The following is a 19,102-nucleotide window of genomic DNA, read 5'->3' on the forward strand; positions in this document are numbered from 1 at the left end:
AAAATAGTTGCACTCACATAGACTAAACAAGTGTTCATATTTCCAAAAATTTCTTCTATGGAAGCAAGTGTTTTCCAGCTTGAGCAGTAATTTAAATGAAGCTGACGTGGCAAAAAAAGAATTATGATAATAAAATGAAATAAACTGGGGAGGATACTTTTTATGTAGGGATAGTAAACAAGCAGAAAAGAGGGAACGAAATGGAAAATGTCTGTGCTGACTACTGTTTAGCATGCAGATTTTATATTTTATTCACCGATTTTATTATGCTTACTGCCGAAAGAAACAAGCCTAGCTTGTTGCCAGCATTCCCACAAAGCCCTTGCTTTGCCTATAGCAACAAACAGCACTGGGAGTATACCACAGAACAATGATGAAAGCAGCAGCTATGCATGTAGCCACGCTGTTGAGTGAGCGATTTTCTTGTCGTGCCTTAGGCTTGAAGGCGAATGGCACTTTGATACATGTCAATAGATGGTGCTTGACATTTTGAATATCCCCTATTATAAAAGAGCTTCCACCGGAAAGCATTAAATAAAGTGACAGAACCTGAAAAGGATCTTCAAAATGAATCTCCACATGTTTAGTCAGACTATCTCTGAAGCTTATTAAGTATGCAGCATGTGGTGTGTACATTTTGAAAAAAGAACATTGTAGCTAAAGCCCAATATGATAAAAAGCAGGTAGAATGCACAGATATTATAGCACTTCAACAATAAGAATTATAACTCAACAACCCTGTGTTGTCTAATTTTTCAGACAATTTCTGTTTCAGTAGATCAGACAAAAGACGCTGATGTTACCAGCAAACACACTCCACATCCTGACATCTTTAAACATTTTACCACTATTTTGCTCTTACAAGACTAAATAAAAGACAACTAGACGCACATCATCAGCAGATATACCAAGAGAGTAGTGGGCCACATATGTATCTTTGTGACTGACAAGGAAAGAACTAAATGCACCAAAGATGACAAACAGGACACAACATGTGCTTAGTGTGGACTTTCACCTGACAGTGACATACAAGGTAATTGCGATTTTGGATTATGGTAAATTACTCCTGTTTGAGCAATGTATCCCATAGATACTCACATAATACAACTCTATGCCTCATTAACCATTTAGATGCTTCACTAAAATTTTTGAGAGGGGTATGAAACAAATAAATAGACATCGTTATTAACTTTATTTTTGAGTGCTTACGCGCATACTACTATAGTCCAGTTCCTGCAGTATTACAGGCTAACTGCATCAAAATTTCAGACCATGTAAAACGCCTAGTTTCAGGTAGTGCAAATGTAGAACAGCCAACATTCAAAAACTTTTGAGTTATGAGTGGATGTGCCATGAAAAGCAAAGAAAAACATGTTTTTGACACTAAAATTGTAAAAAAAAACCAAATAAAAGCACCATTGTCATTATGGTTTGTTGCAATTGACACTGGAACCAGAATACTGAAAACCAGTACAACATGTGGGCATAACTTTCGTAATCCGGCAGCGCCTACGGAGTGTTGAAAATCGGAGGTCACTTACTGGGATTTAACAACTAGGTGCACGTGTCCTCTACTTCGATGCTACTAAAAGGCCGTTAATAAGGAAATTCAGCAATTATCACCCTTGCTGCCTTTTCCAAGACTGCTTCAGTAGCTTGTCATATTCATTTATCACTGATTATGCAAAAATCAAATTTTGTTGCAGTTAGCCTTTAAGGGGTCCCTGAAACGGTTCGGACAAATTTTGTAGATGCATAGGGTATAGCTAGAGTAAAATATCAGCACCACAATTTAAGTGAAGCATCTCATATTGAGAGCTATAGATGATTACAAGCTTCCCTCCTCCCTGGTCATGCTTTTCCTCCTCAACTCATTCACCAAGTGATTAGGGCTAAGCTCCACCTTCACTGGCTCTGCGTCATGATGTGATGTCATCTACTTGTGGTTGTCTTGGAGCCAGCACACTAAGCCTATTCAACCTCTCCACTAGCCCACTAGGCATTGATCACCCATGACAGTTATCTAAGCGGCATGCACTGCAAGCATTCTGTCGCAGCACCGAGCGTGTCTGGCATACTGGTAACTGCAGGCGACCTGGGCGTTTTGATGGATGTCTGAAAGTGTAAAGTATAGCCCCTCCATACTACTACCACTGTGATGAACAGGCTTTAGTGTAAATGTGTGTGGCCTGAGTAGCCTGCAAAGGCCGTCCACGTTGGTTACTGCCATATTAGCTTTGTGCTTGTCTGATTGAGCTCAGTGCAGCCGCCTGGTGGTGCAAAGCTTAACCAGCCAAACACAGAGCTACTACTGCTGTAATCAAGTGTAAAACATATTAAACATTTAAAAAGCCAATGTGTTCGATCACACTCCTGCTGAATATTTACGCCAGTAACAAAATAGAATATACTTGGTTACTGCTATATTAGCTCTGTGCTTGTTTCATTGAGCTCTGTGGCTGCATTGTGCAGGCTGTCCCTGTTTGTGCCTCCACTCATTTGGTAAAACGTCCAGTTCACTTGTGCTCACGTTCACCTGAATACTGGACACATCAAAACTTTCTACAGCTGAACACGTTTATAACAAACTCGATGGTTCCACAATAAGTGTTCATTTTATCGGTAGTTCATTATAGTACATGGACTGGCCCTTACAAACGAAAAAAAATTAACCACACTGAAGCTGGCATCAGCAGTTACAATTCGGCAGCACTATGGTCCAAAAACCAGATTTTCAGTGTCATTTTTGTTCCTGGTCCGTTCCCACACCCAGCTGCAAACTTCCGTTAGAAATGTCTATCTAAAGAACAAAAAGCGGCGTTGTGTAGCTCTTTCAAAACAGCACTCTGTTTCGATCACCTGTCATTCAGAAACTGCAAGTGTGGCCACCATTTTTTGTTCGAGAGCTTGTGATATATTTTACAAACAGCGGGACATGACTGTATTCTGCACACAAGAGAGAAGCATTATAGTTGGCTGGAAGCGTAACCTTCGGAAACTACTGCGGCATGCTGCCATTGTGTGAAGGTCTTGGACATCTCGGTCTCAGCATTATGACTGTGCAACAACCACACAAGAGCTGTAAAATTACGCTATGTTGCTTCGGGAAAAAAAGATGTTCGAAAGGTGAAAGATCATCACAAACCATTATCAGCTATTGGCAACTCATAAATGAAGTGCTGCCATGCCAAATCGTGATCTCCTCATAATGGCATAGTAACTGCCGACCATTGCGTGGCGGCATGCCTTCACCCTGGAGGCATGCCTTGAAAACGTTTGACCTTCTTCGCAGCTTCCAGAATCTGCATGAGGCAGTTGCTCGCTCATCTCAAAGGTCGCACCATTGTTGCAGTTGGACTGGAATGGGACGCACTGCTATGCGTCCAGTTTGGTCACGCTTCTGTGCTTTTGGTACTTCACATGTGCCTTTTTTTACCGTGATTGGGTTCGAAGCATTTGTTGTAGCAGTATGGCGATGCAAAAAATGTATGCTATATCTGGAAGCAGTTTCCACAGGAAGGGTAGCGAAATTATAAATGCACTAAATGTGGTCGTTATAACCGATAAATAGTTATAATTGGCATCGTTATAAATGTGTTCGACTTATATTAGCAATACACCAGCCCAAAATGATGGCTGCAAACACGTAGATGCTGGTGCCCACTGGATACCAACAGCCTGATGCGCTGCAGCCACTCCACCCGCATGTTTCATTGCAAAGGGACGCGACGTCGCAGCTTGACATGTCACCTATTGCTATATTTGCAGTCCACAACATAAGGACTGGTTCTCGCAAAGAGGAAGCTCGAGACCAACACTGACGGCGCCGCTCGCGTCAGCGTGAAGAACATTGTAACACAAGCAGACCACAACTGCTGTGTGCCAGAAGTGCTTGAGTGTAGTGATAAATTGTTGTTGTGTATCCTCTGTTACTTCCTTTACAGAAACAAATTAAGCAACATTCCAACTATTATGAACAACATTGTTAACCATAAAGTTGGAAAAATTATCTATGTGGCCTGGGTAGCCAAATGGGTAGGTCGCCCAACTGACATTAATTGGGCTAACACCGTGAATTGGGAGGGGGCTGCTGAAAACTGAGGAGAGACGAACCAGTGCAATCAGCAGCGATACAGTTTTAAAACCTTATAATAAATTACTTTATGCGGCGCACTTAAATCCATCACTTAATGATCAAAAGGACCTACTCTAATGATTCGGTATGTTTGTACAAGATCATCAAAATCGTTTCAGGGTCCCTTTGAAAGGTGCAAGAAACATAAAAGCACTAAATAAACATGGATTTTGTACAAAGTGAACTGCACTTTTTTCTACAAAAGTTCTACAAAGGTTGTTTTAACAAAGCGCATGCCTAGCATAAATGCGTTCGCCAACAAGGCAATATGTGCTTGGTGATATCGCACCTTCAGTAGAAGTTTTGGCATCATCAAGCACTGGCTCAGCAGCACCTAGTGACGCATCTTCGAGTGGCACTTCACCCTGTCGGATTGATCGTCCCAAATGGTTTTGCAGGGACATGGGACAAAAGAAAGAGAACAACAAAGATGCATTTCACGACAACCCAAAATATCATGTGGAGAGTCTAATGGCACAAGTTATTAGGGCAAGCACAATGTATTTCACAAAGAGCACGAAGTGCATCCACTTGAGGGAACAGAATGTGTTTGTTCCTGAAATACTACAGTGCAACCTCATTATAATAAACATGAATATATTGAATATAACAAAGTGAATTTAATATTGTCTTGCTGATATCAGTACGTAACAAATACATGCTTATAAAAAATATTGAATATCCCGAAGGTACCTTCATGTCCCATGCAACTTTGTTAAATGTCCTTACAAAGCTGGCATTGAGGAGAAAGTGGACACACTGTTCCCACAAGAAGGATACTAGCAAAACACACTTGACAAAAGGCCAAGTGGCAATAAAAACAAGTGACCGAAGAAGATACTTACGCTAGGCCATCACATCGAAACATATCGGTTTTAGTGCAAAACAGCTACTTCACGATTCACCGAACTGCTTTGATGGCATCTGCAGTCTAAACCATCCATTGGTGCTTTGCACGAAAACCATCGGCCAACACGCCCCAGATCAGGTGACCTTGCCACATCTTTTTGATCGCTGCTCGCATTGTTCTCCCTGACGACGCTGTTATAAAAACTTTGCTTTACTAATGGAGAGCCAAACTTGTGGTGAAATGATCACGGCAGAGCGTAGTTTTTTGTAAGCTTAGGCGAAGGCAATGTGGCTATGAGGACGATCATTAACGCAATCGCGCAATGCAAACATCACTTCTGGTCGAGGAGGCGGCAAGGTGCCAACATAGACTGCCACCTTGAGCCTATTTGGCATGGACAGATTTTGAACAAACTGTCCAATATTTGCTGAAAGAGAAACAAACGTTATGCAACATTTCCAAGGCACTTCAAACATGACACACTCAACTGCTAACATTCAAAACGCAACATGCAAATGTAACTAGGCAAGCCAGTTTCTCACATAAAACAATATACTGGTGGCTGAAGAATAAGAAGATTGGTTCAAAATTTGTGAACAACATATGTCAACATACAAGATGGTGTGACCTCCAATTTGGTCATTTTACTAGAAGGGGAAATAGATATTGCTGTTTCAAATAATCGTTTGGGCCCAATTTGGGTATTTTAAAATTTTAACATGCAATAAGTCGGGTCAAAAGATGAAATTATTTGTAACAGCTGATTCAGAAGTTTACCACAGGCAAGTTCTAAACTAAAAAAAATGCATTCTCATATATGTGAGCTGTTACTTTTTTAAGCAGAAAGTGGCTTTCTTTTGAATAGTGTGAGAACTTCAGACACAAAGTTGCAGTCGACTTAAGGCAGCATTCTTCACAGCAATACAAACTACAAAAATCAACTCTAGCTGCTAATGAGTTTCTTCCTTGCATCATGAAAATATCAGAAGCATGAAAACTGGATCATGACCATATAGTATGTGCTTAAGACAGCCCTTCCTATAGGGCACAAGATGAAACAGCTCTGAAAAATTAAATGTTGTGATTACTTCGCTACATGCAGCATCATGGAAGTCCACAGGCTGTCATTACTATAGATGTCAACGTTCTGCTGTACGTCCTCAAACTACACACTTAATTATGAGGGATGCCATAATGGAGGGTTCTAGATTAATTTTAGTTACCTGGGGTTCTTTAACATGCAACCTAAACATAAGTACACAAGCATCGTTGCCTTCTGCTCCCGCTGCAATGTGGCCACGGTGGCCAGGCATTGAAGCTTTGACCCTGGGGTCAGCAGCAGAGTGCCATAGCCACCGAGCCACCATGGAAGTTCAAAGTGCCTTATCTACCTCTTGGCGTACCACTTCATATGTTAAATACTCTTGGAAAACGCAGAGAGCAATGAACATAAAAACAGTAACCCACCAGAAATGATTAACGGTAGAGACTGGAAATAATGAAAGGTAAGAATGCTGAGATGCACAGTCCTGCTGGGACTCACCAAATCTGGCTGCAGCAGCTGGCCGCTCGCCTCAAAGTCTCCGTCGCTGGGCTTGTCTTCAGATCCTGCACTGTCTCGAGCCACACCCCCCACAGCCACTGCGCTGACCAGTGGCTCCGCTGAAACAGAGGCGCTGTTAAAGAGTCCCTCCCCTGGCATACTGTCGTCAAGGGTGTCAGTGGCATCCAAAATGGCCGTTTTCCAGTCTGGGCAGTCGTCCAGAAGGCTGTCCAGGCCCAGTGTTGTCACTACGGGCACAGAGCAATCTCCTGCGGTGGACGGCTCATCAAATGATACAAATGGCACCACAGCATCAGCTTGGCAATCAAGCGTTTTGCTTGCACTGCCAAACTCTAGGCAGTTTTCACTTGCATCAGCCATGTGTTCTGCATGTTCTCCTGCTTTGGCTACGCTGCTCAACACTTCCCCCTCTTCCATTACAGTGCTTGCCTCTTCTTCACATTGGACAAACTGTGTTGTAGTGGCATCTTCCATAGCCACCTGTGTGCAGCTGGTGGCACTGGCTGCTTCTACATCTTCAATGAATTTTTCACTGTCTTTGAAATTACCGACAGGTAGATCTGCATAATTCTCAGTGTTGCCTGTACTGTCTACACACTCTAAAACAACTTTTTCGCTCGTGACTGTATTATTTTCCGATACATCTGCAACAATTAGCCCTTCAGTGTTCATGTCTAGCAGCTCTTCCTCTTTGGTAGCGAGCATTGTACTCTCTTCATGAAACATCTCATTCTTTTCAATTGAAGGCTCCTCACTGTCTCCATATTTGACCTCCATTCCACTTGAAACATTTTCCTCAATCTCAGTGGTGGCACTTGAACATGAATCTCCCTCAAAATTCTGGTCTTCTGGAATCAATGTCTCGCCCCTTAAAATACCTGAACTTGTTACAACGTTCTTTGCTTCATTTTCAACATCTGACATATCTTCAGCAGTGTCAGTCTTGTCCTCCAAGCTGAAGTCTGCAATCACATTCTTGCCTGCCGAAAGCTCCTCAGGCTGAGTGTTTCTAGTTTCAGCAAATACGGTTTCCTCACCTGTTCCTATTGATGCTGGACCAGCTTGCAAGCTAAAATCACAACTTAACAGATCGCTTTCTGACAAACTAAAGGCAACTTTTTCTGAGTCATAAGAGGGCGCTGTATGACCCTGTCCCTCACTCACTGTTCCTAAAATGTTTAGTAAACTTGAGCCGCTGCTTTCAATTACCATGTCTGCTTTGTTAGCTTCAATGGTTGCGCTAACAGCTGGGATTTGCTGCCCTTGCAAAGCGGAACTAGAACTGCTAGTTCCAGACTGCTCTGTAACTTGCATATTTTCTGCATCGCTTGTTTCTTTACTATACAGCTGATGTGTGTTCTCATTCAGTTTCAAGTCCTTCTCACTTGTGGAGCTAGCGGTGGTGTGTTCAGCATTAGCTTCAGCGGCTTCTGTCTGAACAGAAGGGCATGGCACTGCCTCGCTCTCCTGATTTAGGGAAACATCGGCATGGACCTGCTGTTGAGAGATCATAGAGGCTTCAAATTTATCTTCGGTCTTATCACCTTCATTTTCAATGGCAGAGCTAGGAACATCAGCCATGGTTGTGCCCACACAGCTTTCGCTTATGGCAAGTGAACTGTCTGAGGATATTGGTGCAACCTCTTCAAGCCCTGTCACTTCATGAGGTTCAGGATACTGTAAGGCTTCACCTTGTGATGGCTCTGATGGTTTCGTAGCCACAGCTTTATTGACTGACTCATTAACAGGCTGAGCGGCACTCTCCAAGGCAACATCAGCAGCAGGGGGAGCAACCTTCACATCCACATCTTCTGCTTCTGGTTTCACAACATTGGCAGCAGTAGCAACCTTCCCATCTACATCTTCTGCTTCTGGTTTCACAACATCAGGAGCAGTAGCAACCTTCATGTCTGCATGTTCTGCTTCTGGTTTTGTAACATCAGCAGCAGTAGCAACCTTCATGTTAGCATCTCCTGCTTCTCGTTTCACAAGATCAGCAGCAACTGCAACCTTCACATCTGCAATTTCTGCTTCTGGTTTCGCAACTTCGGCAGCTCTAGCAAGCCTCACATTCGCATCTTCTGCTTCTGGTTTCATAACATCAGATGCAGTAGCAATCTTCACGTCCGCATCTTCTGCTTCCGCTTTCACAATGTCAGCAGCAGTAGCAACCTTCACACCCGCATCTGCTGCTTCTGGTTTTGCAACGTCAGCAGCAGTAGCAACCTTCACGCCCGCATCTGCTGCTTCTGGTTTCGCAACGTCAGCAGCAGTAGCAACCTTCACGCCCGCATCTGCTGCTTCTGGTGTCGCAATGTCAGCAGCAGTAGCAACTTTACTGTCCGGATCTTCTGCTCCTGATTTCGCAACATTAGCAGCAGTAGCAAACTTCACGTCCACATTTGCTCTTGATTTCGCACCTTCAGTAGGCAGCTCGGTGGCTTTTGCATCAATCACAGTTGTTACAGGCTTAACATCACCTGCACTGGCTTTCTCCAACTTTGCAGCTGCTTCGGTAGTTGTGGCACTTGCATCTTTCCCATCACTGGAGTCAACGGAAGGTTCAGCAGCTTGTGTCAACTCCTGGGGCTCTTTAGCAGTGGGTGTTGCACAACTGGTGGGTGCAGCCTTCTGGATGGGAGTGAGGTTGGTGGGCCTCTGAACAGTCGTGTTTCCTGTTGTTGTTACTGGCACTGCTGGTGGCTCTGGCTCATCAGGTGGTGGCGGGGGTGGCAGCCGCAACACTTGCAGGGGCACCACTGTGTTACATGTAACCCTGTTGTTGTTGGGCTTGACGTAGCCAGCATTTTCCACAAAAGGTCTGCCATGGGTTAGTAAATGAGGCCTCACATGCAAGGTAGCTGAAATGAGTTTTATGGCACCTCATTAGCCGCTGAGAAAACTGGTAGAATGAAAAAGACATTACTGCATTAAGAATAATGCACAATTACCCAAGCGGCACACAGTGTTACTTTTGAATAATTTCTCTAACTGATGTGCTTTGTTTTGACTTACTTTCGAAGCTGACAGCTACTGTTTCAAATGTGTTTGAAGATAATGTCTTGCAAAGACTTGCAGAAATCAAAGTACTGAGCCTAAGCACCATGCACTCATTACATGCCACTGACCTTGAAGACTTCCTATTCTGATGTAAAATAAAGCACAATCAGCTTTGACAAGGTTAGTGCATTATGTTACAATGCTGCATTTTGTTTCAGGACTATCTAGACTGTATTTAGGCTAGGATAGCTTGCATCCTATGCGAACCTGTGCGTCTGTTGCACATGCTGAATGTCAGGTTGAATTCCTTACACATAAAGCTACGCATGCCTCCCAAACTCACAAAAGCAGTCAGGCACAAATCTACTGCTGCAACCTAAGCATTAAATTTTGTGTGGTCATCATGACTACAGCTATTTAGGTTCCAATGCAAGGCTGTAGATGATAGAGAGCTTTACAGCCTAACAGCAGATGTTGGGAAATGATTTCACTGTTTTGGGATGCAAGCACATTATCCTAATCATCAGGGAGGAAGGAAAAGGAACTTGAAAGGGACATTAAAGAGAAAAATAGGTTAATCTGTATTAGCAGGTTAGCCTGAAATACCAAGAAAAGCCACTCTTACTGTAAGAGGAGGCTTGATAAGCCAGAAAAAGCACAATAATGAAAGACGGGCGGTGCCACCACCTTGAATTTCTCACAGTAGCTTGCTGTGACACGATGGATTTTGACAGCTTCTGCTAAGGCCTAGTTAATTTTTTATATGGGCTACACCAAATTCTAAAGGAGCCAATTACTGCACTCAGAAAGTTTCAACAGCTTTTACTCTGCCATGACAGCCCAAATACAAAAATACCTTGAAACCAGCAATGTCACACTTACGTATCAGCACTGGTGTTTCGATGCGAAATTAAAGAAAATATCTTTCTTTTTGACATTCTCTTCTAATAATCAACCTATTACCATGAAATTACCAAACAGAGTTCTGATAGAATACTTTATTAGTCTACGCTGATTTGAGTGTTTCTCCTTGTGTCCCTTTAAAGTGCAGCGTGACAGGTTCAACTGGCCACCTCATTTAGAAAATACTGTAATGAGCTTCCTCCACTTGTCTGCCTTAACCTCGAAGGAAAACCTGAAGCTAAGTGCAGCATCTCTGCCTCTAATCCTGATCTGTATATGCAGCCTTTCATTCACTGGTCTAGCTTGGCAAAGAAGAAGAAGGCAAAAAATTCCAGCGATGGAACTAACATGGCAGCCTGTGCGTACAGCGCAAGAACAAGAATCTCACCTGTGGGTGGCGGTACGTTCAAGGGTGCCAGAGTCGGTGGTGGCACAGTGGCCAGGTACTGTGGTGGTGGCAACAAGGTACGCTTCGGTGGTGGCACCGGGAACATGGGTGGTGGCACCGATAGGTTTGGCAACTGTACTGGTGGCGGGGGCGGTGCTGGACCATATGCTGGTGGTGGCTTTACTGGAGCGATTGGCTGAATATCATCCCGCTCAATGCCAAGAAGCTTCAGGTCCATGTCCTCTTCAGTCATGCTGGCCCCAGGCACGCTTGGCAGTGAAGTGACCTTGGCCACAACTCCAGACTTCAGGGCCTGCTTGCGTGGAGCTTGTGCGACAGACAGCGTTGGAGCCGAGGGCGGCTTGACTGTGGCTGCGGTGGCCGTCGTTGGCACCTGGGCTGAAGCTGCGCAGCAAAAGAGAGACCATATGTCCCCACCTATTGCAGCAATAATATTCCAGCTATTACGAAGTTGCATCTGACACGAAGGTGCCTTCATTATGTCTATATATTATACATTCATTACATACCAATATTGGTGAAAAAAATTTTAAATTTGCTCCATTTTATTTGAGTTCATTATAATGAAGTTTGACTGCAATATTTAAGCAAAAGATTGCAACAATTTTAAGGCACTGAGCATACTAGGAACAATACTTCTGCCAAGGAATTGAGGATAAAGGTGACATGCCACCTGAATAGACTTCGTTCCCATGCAATGCAAACAGCAGAAAAACAATTCAACCATGTTTACCAAAAATAAAGACATGATGGGACTGTAAAGGTTACACCATCAAACACCATCAAAACAAAACAAGCAGGCCCTTTGTCCCATCATGGGAACTCACTTTACACCTTTTGAAATGCACACCCTTCATTCAATTTATGAAACAATTAAGATAACCCTTTAATGTTAACTCTTAGCTACCTTTTACACCCTTTACGGCATCACTGTAGTCACTATACACTTTAAGAAAAATTTGCACTTTTTGAAGCTTACCTTTTCTCCATACAATAAATTATTCTGCAAGCACTCCCTTTCTTTAATGCTGCACTCTTGCTACCGTCACATCAAAAGCTGCATGCACGTTTCCGCGTGACATAGCATGCTTAAGAGGAAAGTATTAGGCATGCTGCGCTAAATAAGGAAAGTGCATGCAAGATTGACAGCGATTATTGTTTGGGGACAAAAGGTTAGCCCCAAAGGCTGCAAAAAAATTTTAGAGCATACTTTCAGGCATTCCCCTTTCACCTTGAGTACACAATGGTTTCCTGTCGAGGACAGCATGAAACAATCTGACATGCAGGGCATTTTCAACCTCAATGCACCGTGAATGCATATTTAAAGAAAGGAAAACCTTCAAGAATGCAGACAATTACTTTTGCACGAAGAGAACAAGCTCCTAGAGGCATAAAATTTTACAACTGCTGTGCACTACCAAACGCATGCTAGCATAACTTTTTTCTATGACCCAAAATAATGGGTGGCACCACATAAAATGCCTGCACAAGGTTCAGGTGATGAAGCGGAACACTCTACATTTGCTTTGACTGTGAAGGAAGCAGATTATGAACGGAAGGTAAATGAAAGGAAGGAAGGAAAGTAGGAAAGGTTTTTGCACCAATTCAATTTCAAAATGAGATTACTAACAGCAGCTGCGGTATCAAGATTAAAAAAGCATCTGCAGAATAGCTCTTAGCTAGTATGAGTGAGCAGAAATTTTATGTTTAATGATGCCTTAAAGCAGTACTGCCATTACATTTACGACTTGTGATCTGATTGTTACATGAAGGACTAAACCCTTTAAACCTTAAAAGGAATGGTGGTACGCATCAGTGTGGCCTGAACAGTTTACTATGATACTTATTATGATCAAGTTTTGTTTTAACTGGAAAGTGCATGCGTCATGATGTCAGACACACTGGCTCACTCCACTCCTGTGATTGCTGCAGCTGCCAAAGCAGAAGATTGGGTGAGTTGGTACAATAGTTGGGATGTTAAAACAGCGAAAAACAATGGGAAACCAAAGAAAGACACACACACAATGCTCACAACTAAGGTTTAATAAGCACAACAGTGCAACATATGCTTACGTAGTCTAAGACAAATGAAGGACAAAAAGGACTTAGAAATATTGTTACTATATAGCTGTACAGAGCATGTGCATAACCCATGCAAAGTCAAGAAACCAGAAAATCAATCTGTTTGCTCAACAAAGCAACTGAAGGCTTCCCGACACGTGTTACCTACCACGATTCTAAATCGAAGACAGCGCAACACCGGAAGTTCCTGGGCAGAAATCTGAGGACATTTTGCTGAGGACTCTTGCTTTTAATGTGCATTTGCATAACTACTATGGAGGAGGCTGCGCTTTGCACTGTTTGTCCCCAGCCTAGCTGTACTACCCCACAATGGATAAATACTGTGGTATAAGCTCACTCTTCATTCGAGTTTCGTGGCACTCTGCCAAAGCATTGCTCTCACGACTAGGATGTCATTCGTTCGAATTGTGTGTTCAATGGATTTAATTAAAAAAAAACATTTCTGCATTATTATACCACCTTCCCCTATGACTTTTGCAGTAGCTGTTCCTTTTCCTGTGCTTCATCACCAGGCCTGATAGGTAAGGTTGCTGCCAAGGGGAGCGAATCAACCAGGCGCAAGATGCAGGGTTTGGTTAGGTAGGTGCTGTTTTAGACGCCATAGACTGATGAATAATAGCATGTTGTTACTGCTAATTCATTTTATTGTAAAATATCCATTCCTGCGTTACACTGGAGTTCTTCGTGGTTGAGTGACAAATATGCAGAGCAGTCCTATGTCCTGTCACCGACGACCCTGCCACTTGAGAAGTGCCAAAGGCGCACTGCGAAGCAGCAAACCTTGTGTGTGCCCCAGTGGCACGGGCCTACCACCGACGACAAAAAACTTTCAATTTGCCATCTACAGACTCTGTATTAGCCACTATGATCACATATGGATGCAAGTTTAAGCAGTGCATAAACACGCCAAAGTGAAACAGTCCTACGTAGTACCTAGGCAAATGCACATTAGAAGTCTCCAGCAAAAAGTCCCCAGATTGCTGCAGCCGAACTTCCTGTGTAGCGCCGTCTTAGATTTGGAATCGCGATGGCGCCTAACCTGCCAATTTAGAAGGCCTAGAGAATATCTTGTGTTAGCTGGTCTTGGTGATGTTTAACAACCTCATTGTTGCACTCATGGAAATGAATGCCAAGGTCACAAGATGTCGCCAAGGGTGCACTACAGGTATGTTCCCTTAACTGCTCATTAGTTTCGAGTCAGTGCTGCGTCTTTCTTCAGCTGGTCTCCTGCTGTTTTGAGCTGTTTTAAAATCTCAATTACAGCTGCCACTTACAAGCGCAGTCTGAAAAGGATGTTCGCACCGCTCCCTTTCATGTTTTTTACGAGCAACATGATCATACCTAGCTTCACTGTTACACGACACCAGTAAATTTTGCTCTGTCATGACATTACAATAGTGTCGATGACATTAGGTCTGGTATTGTGAGACAATTTTGGTATCAACTTCAGCAATGCAACAAACAAGGATAGTTGGTACTTGTTCAAGTTGGTACTTGTTCATAGTTTTTGCGCTTTTGTACCTTCTTTCACATCATCTCTTCCTTGATTCTCTGTGTAAAAATGAAATGCAGGCCAACTACATATTTTAATATCAAATTAAATATCTTTTGCTTCCCAAGCTTCACACTTTTCCTAACCATGCACACCAACTCACCCAACTTTCAGTTCTTGATACATACTAGATTTTATTATTTTGTGCATGAGAAGTGTATGGTAGCTTTTACAACTTCAAAATTATGTGTATCAGTACGCCTTTAATCTCAAAATGTTTTGGGCAGCTATTGCCCTTTCAATTCAAACACAATATAAGAGCAGTACTTGTCAGGCTTTGTATGACTCACCGATGCTGAAAATATGCACATATATATATATATATATATATATATATATATATATATATATATATATATATATATATATATATATATATATATAAATTTCACGGCAACAACATACAGCCTGAAATATGAGGTGCAGTACACAAGTATGTATTCAAATACATGCCTCAATTCCTGGTCGTTGCACAGCCAGCATAAAAGAGAATAAACATGGTTTGTGGCTGCTGCTGTCTCCAAACTTGTGCTTGGGATGGTAAGTAAACAGCCTGCCCAGTGATTATGGTCACAGCAAGTACAACGAAAAAAGGGAGCATGACAGAGACTTTTGCACCTTACCAAATGGAGAAAGTGCTAATTTTCTGGCTTACATGCCGTATGAACAAAACCTACCATAAAAATTTTTTTACTCAACTTCTGAGTTGAGTAAAAAGGCAGAATGAAATATCCGCTCCCGCACTCCAAACTCGAACGCGCGCAGGCGGCCGCGTTTCGAATGCTACAAACGGACTCGTATCCTTCACGAGGCCTACTGAGTCACTATAACTCAGACATCCCGGCAAATTGCCCAGACTGCCAAGAACTCTATTGCTCACTCTCGCACATGCTATGGCAATGTACCGCGTTACCAAAGGGCCCTCTCTCTAGTGAGCCCGAATGGGAAGCAGCCCTCAAAAGCCCGGACCTCAAACTCCAGCTCAAGGCCGTCCAGAGGGCCCAAGACCTGGCGGAGCGTCACCACGTTCCCGTCCCGACTTGGGCGTCGCCTACGGTTTCGGCCCGAGGAGCTCCCCGCATGGGATCTCTAACGGCTTAAAACTCCTCAGGACCTCACTGAAGTTCTTGACTGACTGACTGACTCAACTTCTGAGTAGATGGCTCGAACACACTATGGATGTTTTGAATTAATGAATTATCTCAGGCATGGTCAGAGGTGTGCATTTGTGGCAAGATGAATGTACACAAGTACGGCATTCAAATGGTTAAAGAATGCCAAGTGGTCCAAGTTAATTACAAGCCCTTTACTGCAGTGCATCTTGTAGCCCAAATGTTGCACAGAGATTTTTAACTCAAAGTAACCATCACATTAGGAACATTAACAGTACCTAGAAGCCAACCACTTTACAAAAATGAATAAAACCGAAGTCAGTGAATGTATTCTCTATCAAATGTTACAGCTGATTTTTGAATAGTTGCTCTTAAAAGTCCCCTCACCAGGCCCCATAACAAATTTTGGTTATATGGTGGAAGTTGTTACGTGTCCTCCAGGGAGCGTACTGCTGCAAAAATTTTTCAACTCGGCTCATTAATAGCCAAGAGAGAAATATTTCAGTGCCACAAACCCATGATTTAAGCAGGCGGGCTCCAATGCATAGCGAGACTCTCTCCACTCGCCTCGTCTAGCTTCCGCAAGCGAAATTCCTTCAATGCATTCTCCCATGCTGGACCTTGAAGATTGCGTGACACATACGTCAAGGGCCCCGCCTTCTCTTTTTTTCTGCTCGCCATTTTTTCCGCCGATGCACACTTTCGCTGGTGGCGTTGCACGCGAGCTGTTATCGTTTCGCGCAGCACACGATTTTGCGCGCTGTGCACAAGGACACATGACTAGCGGTATGATTCAGTGCTGCATGAATACTGATGCAGAACAAGCAGATGGCAGAGCATGATCACACGCTGGAACACGGTAGAAAATGGCATAGTTTTGGTACCTGTGCACGTAGCTGCACGACCGTGGGAACAAGCAGACGAAGCGGAAGTACAGTGGAACCGAGATTATACGACTTTCTCGGGACCGCGAAAAAGCGTTGTAAAATGTGGGCTACGTAATATCTAAACATAAGTTATGCCTATAAAAATACTACTTATTTCGCGCGACGGATTTATGAGAAACTTCAATGTAAACTACTAACATACTCTGTAGGGCTTGGAAACCCAAATTACCAAAAAAGTAAATGCGATAAGAATTAATGTTGCAGTACAGGTACCAATCATGCTTTATTCAAACGAACCTTTGTGGCACTCCACTGCCCACTGCCGCAATTCCCGCCAGCCGGCACGAACTTTAAAAAAAGTTGGTAAGTTTCTTTCGGACGTTGTTTGATCTGTTAACCAAGAGCTTTCACTCGAGTTGGGCAACGTCCAAAAGGAGGTTCTCTGCGCTGTTGTGTGAACAGATGAAGTTCCGGATGACGTCTATGTGCCGTGGCACCTCGGCGAACGTGGTAGGCACAGGCACGGTATCTGTGGCGTCGTCGTTGTCCTCGTCCAATGTCGCAGCGGTGTCGGCCCTAAGCAAACCCTCCTCGATGGCGTCATCCAGCGACACCTCGCTGCAGATCGCAACATTGTCGTCGGCCTCCACATACTCGGTGAAAGTCATGGTGAAGTTTAAACGATTGAAATCGTCATCGGCAAAGCCTGCTTCGGCCTCGAGCGGCATCGAGGGTGTTGCGTACCCAGCAGAGGAGGCAGTCTATTGCTTAAAGCCACAGTGCTTGAACGAGTTAGCGATTATGCTTCGCGGCACTGCGTTCCACGAAGTGGTAATAGAATGCATGGTGTCGAGCACAGTCATTTTTTTTTTTCACTCGCTGCGCTCCATAGCCGCCAGCCGACGCTGCACTAACCACTTCCTGTACCCTTGCTTGACGCATTTAATGATGCTGGCATGCAGTGGCTGCAGCTGGCTTGTGCAGTTGGGCGGAAAAAAAGAAAACCTTTATACTCCTCAGGCTGGACGTATCGGGTGGGTGGCACGGTGCGTTGTCCACGAAAAGCAATATTTTCCTCACCTTAGCATCCATTTTGTTATCCAGCTGCTGCAAAAAATTGCTGAAGAGCGAAGACGTCATCCACGCCTTTTTGTTGAAGCTGTAGCTGCACGGCAGCGTCTTTAAGTTCTTAAGCACTGTGGCCTTGCAAACTTTCCAAAAAAATAAAAACATTAAATTTTGGGGTTTTACGTGCCAAAACCACTTTCTGATTATGAGGCACGCCATAGTATAGGACTCCGGCAATTTCGACCACCTGGGGTTCTTTAACGTGCACCTAAATCTAAGTACATGGGTGTTTTCGCATTTCGCCCCCATTGAAGTGCGGCCACCGTGGCCAGAATTCGATCCCGCGACCTCGTGCTTAGCAGCCCAACACCATAGCCACTAAGCAACCACGCCGGGCAAAACTCCAACGAGCACTGGCAGCCTCTTGGAACCGTCCTCGTTAGAACAGAATTGTGCCATCACACGCTCTTTACTACGCTTGCCACCATGACAGTTGTCACCCTTAAAAGCAAGGGTTTGCTCGAGCTGCATATGGTAAAAAATACCGCTCTCACTGGCATTGAAAACGTAGCAGGGCTTGTATGCAGCAATCATCTCCGGCAGCGACTCGTTCCACTCGTTCACCGTCGAAACGTCCACGGAAATGCTTTCTCCGCAGGAGCGACTGTACACAATCCTGTTTCGTTTTTTAAAGTGATCCAGCCATCCGTTCAATGCCTGAAAGTCATTGATGCCCAGACGCAATGCCACAAGGTCCGCCTTTCCTTTAGAATGGCGGAGTTAACGTTGATCGCAGAGCTCCATGCTTGATGCAGCCACTTGACGAGAACTTTTTCAAACTACTCATGCTGTCCTTCCTTTGCTGCTTTCCGCTTGAGCCTTAACTTGATGGCATTCTGCAATATCACCGCTTCATTTGCCAGGATCGTCATAAGCGAAGATTCGGGTATCTTAAGGTCCAGGCAATGCTGGCTTTCGTGGCTCCAAGTTGCTTTTCCGCTTTCTTGATAATATTCAGCTTATAACCGAGCGACAGAACTGTCCACTTTCGGGACATCGTGCATCGCATTGCTCCACACAACTCACAACCTCCACTGAACGCTGGTCACTAGGATTACGACAAAGAACACGTGCGATAAACTTAGGCCTCTCCGCGCTACCTTGTCGGTGATGTGCTGCTGGGAAACTGGAAGAAGCGAAACGCTTTCCCAGTGCGACGAGAGGCAACGCCGCCGAGAAGAGAGGGAGAAAGTGATTGTGGAGAAGAAAACGCGCTATCTGGTGTGGGGGGCAGAGAAACGCTTCCCCAATGCGACACCATTGAGATGAGAGGGAGAAAGTGATTGTGGAGCAGAAAAGGCGCCATTTCAGCACAGCGAGCGTCGTGGGCGGCTGCTGGTAGGGGAGAGAGAAATGAACAATGAGACGAGGCAGGGAAGAAAGCTGTGCCGGAGTGAACTGGTCGAGCGGTGTCAAGCGCTCCGCATGAAGAGAGACGGAGCGAGGAAAAAGACCCGCGGCACTTGTCTTTCATCCACAA

The 19,102-nt window shown here is 44.1% G+C and overlaps 1 protein-coding gene across 2 annotated transcripts in view; it reads right to left on the bottom strand.

Annotated features, from left to right (window-relative positions):
• LOC142564539 (uncharacterized) overlaps positions 1-19,102 on the bottom strand; it is a 91,566-nt gene that overhangs the window by 1,659 nt on the left and 70,805 nt on the right. Inside the window, exons 11-13 of one of the 2 annotated variants that reach the window (XM_075675563.1) lie at positions 10,841-11,245; positions 6,529-9,308; positions 4,425-4,500 (exon numbers count right to left, since the gene is read on the bottom strand). In XM_075675563.1, coding sequence (XP_075531678.1) covers positions 4,425-4,500; positions 6,529-9,308; positions 10,841-11,245 — 3,261 coding nt within the window. Of the gene's footprint in view, positions 1-4,424; positions 4,501-6,528; positions 9,411-10,840; positions 11,246-19,102 lie in introns of both variants that reach the window. The other variant, XM_075675562.1, reaches the window with a different exon arrangement.

Source organism: Dermacentor variabilis, chromosome 11 (genome assembly GCF_050947875.1).
Source record: "Dermacentor variabilis isolate Ectoservices chromosome 11, ASM5094787v1, whole genome shotgun sequence".
Classification (NCBI taxonomy): Eukaryota; Metazoa; Arthropoda; class Arachnida; order Ixodida; family Ixodidae; genus Dermacentor; species Dermacentor variabilis.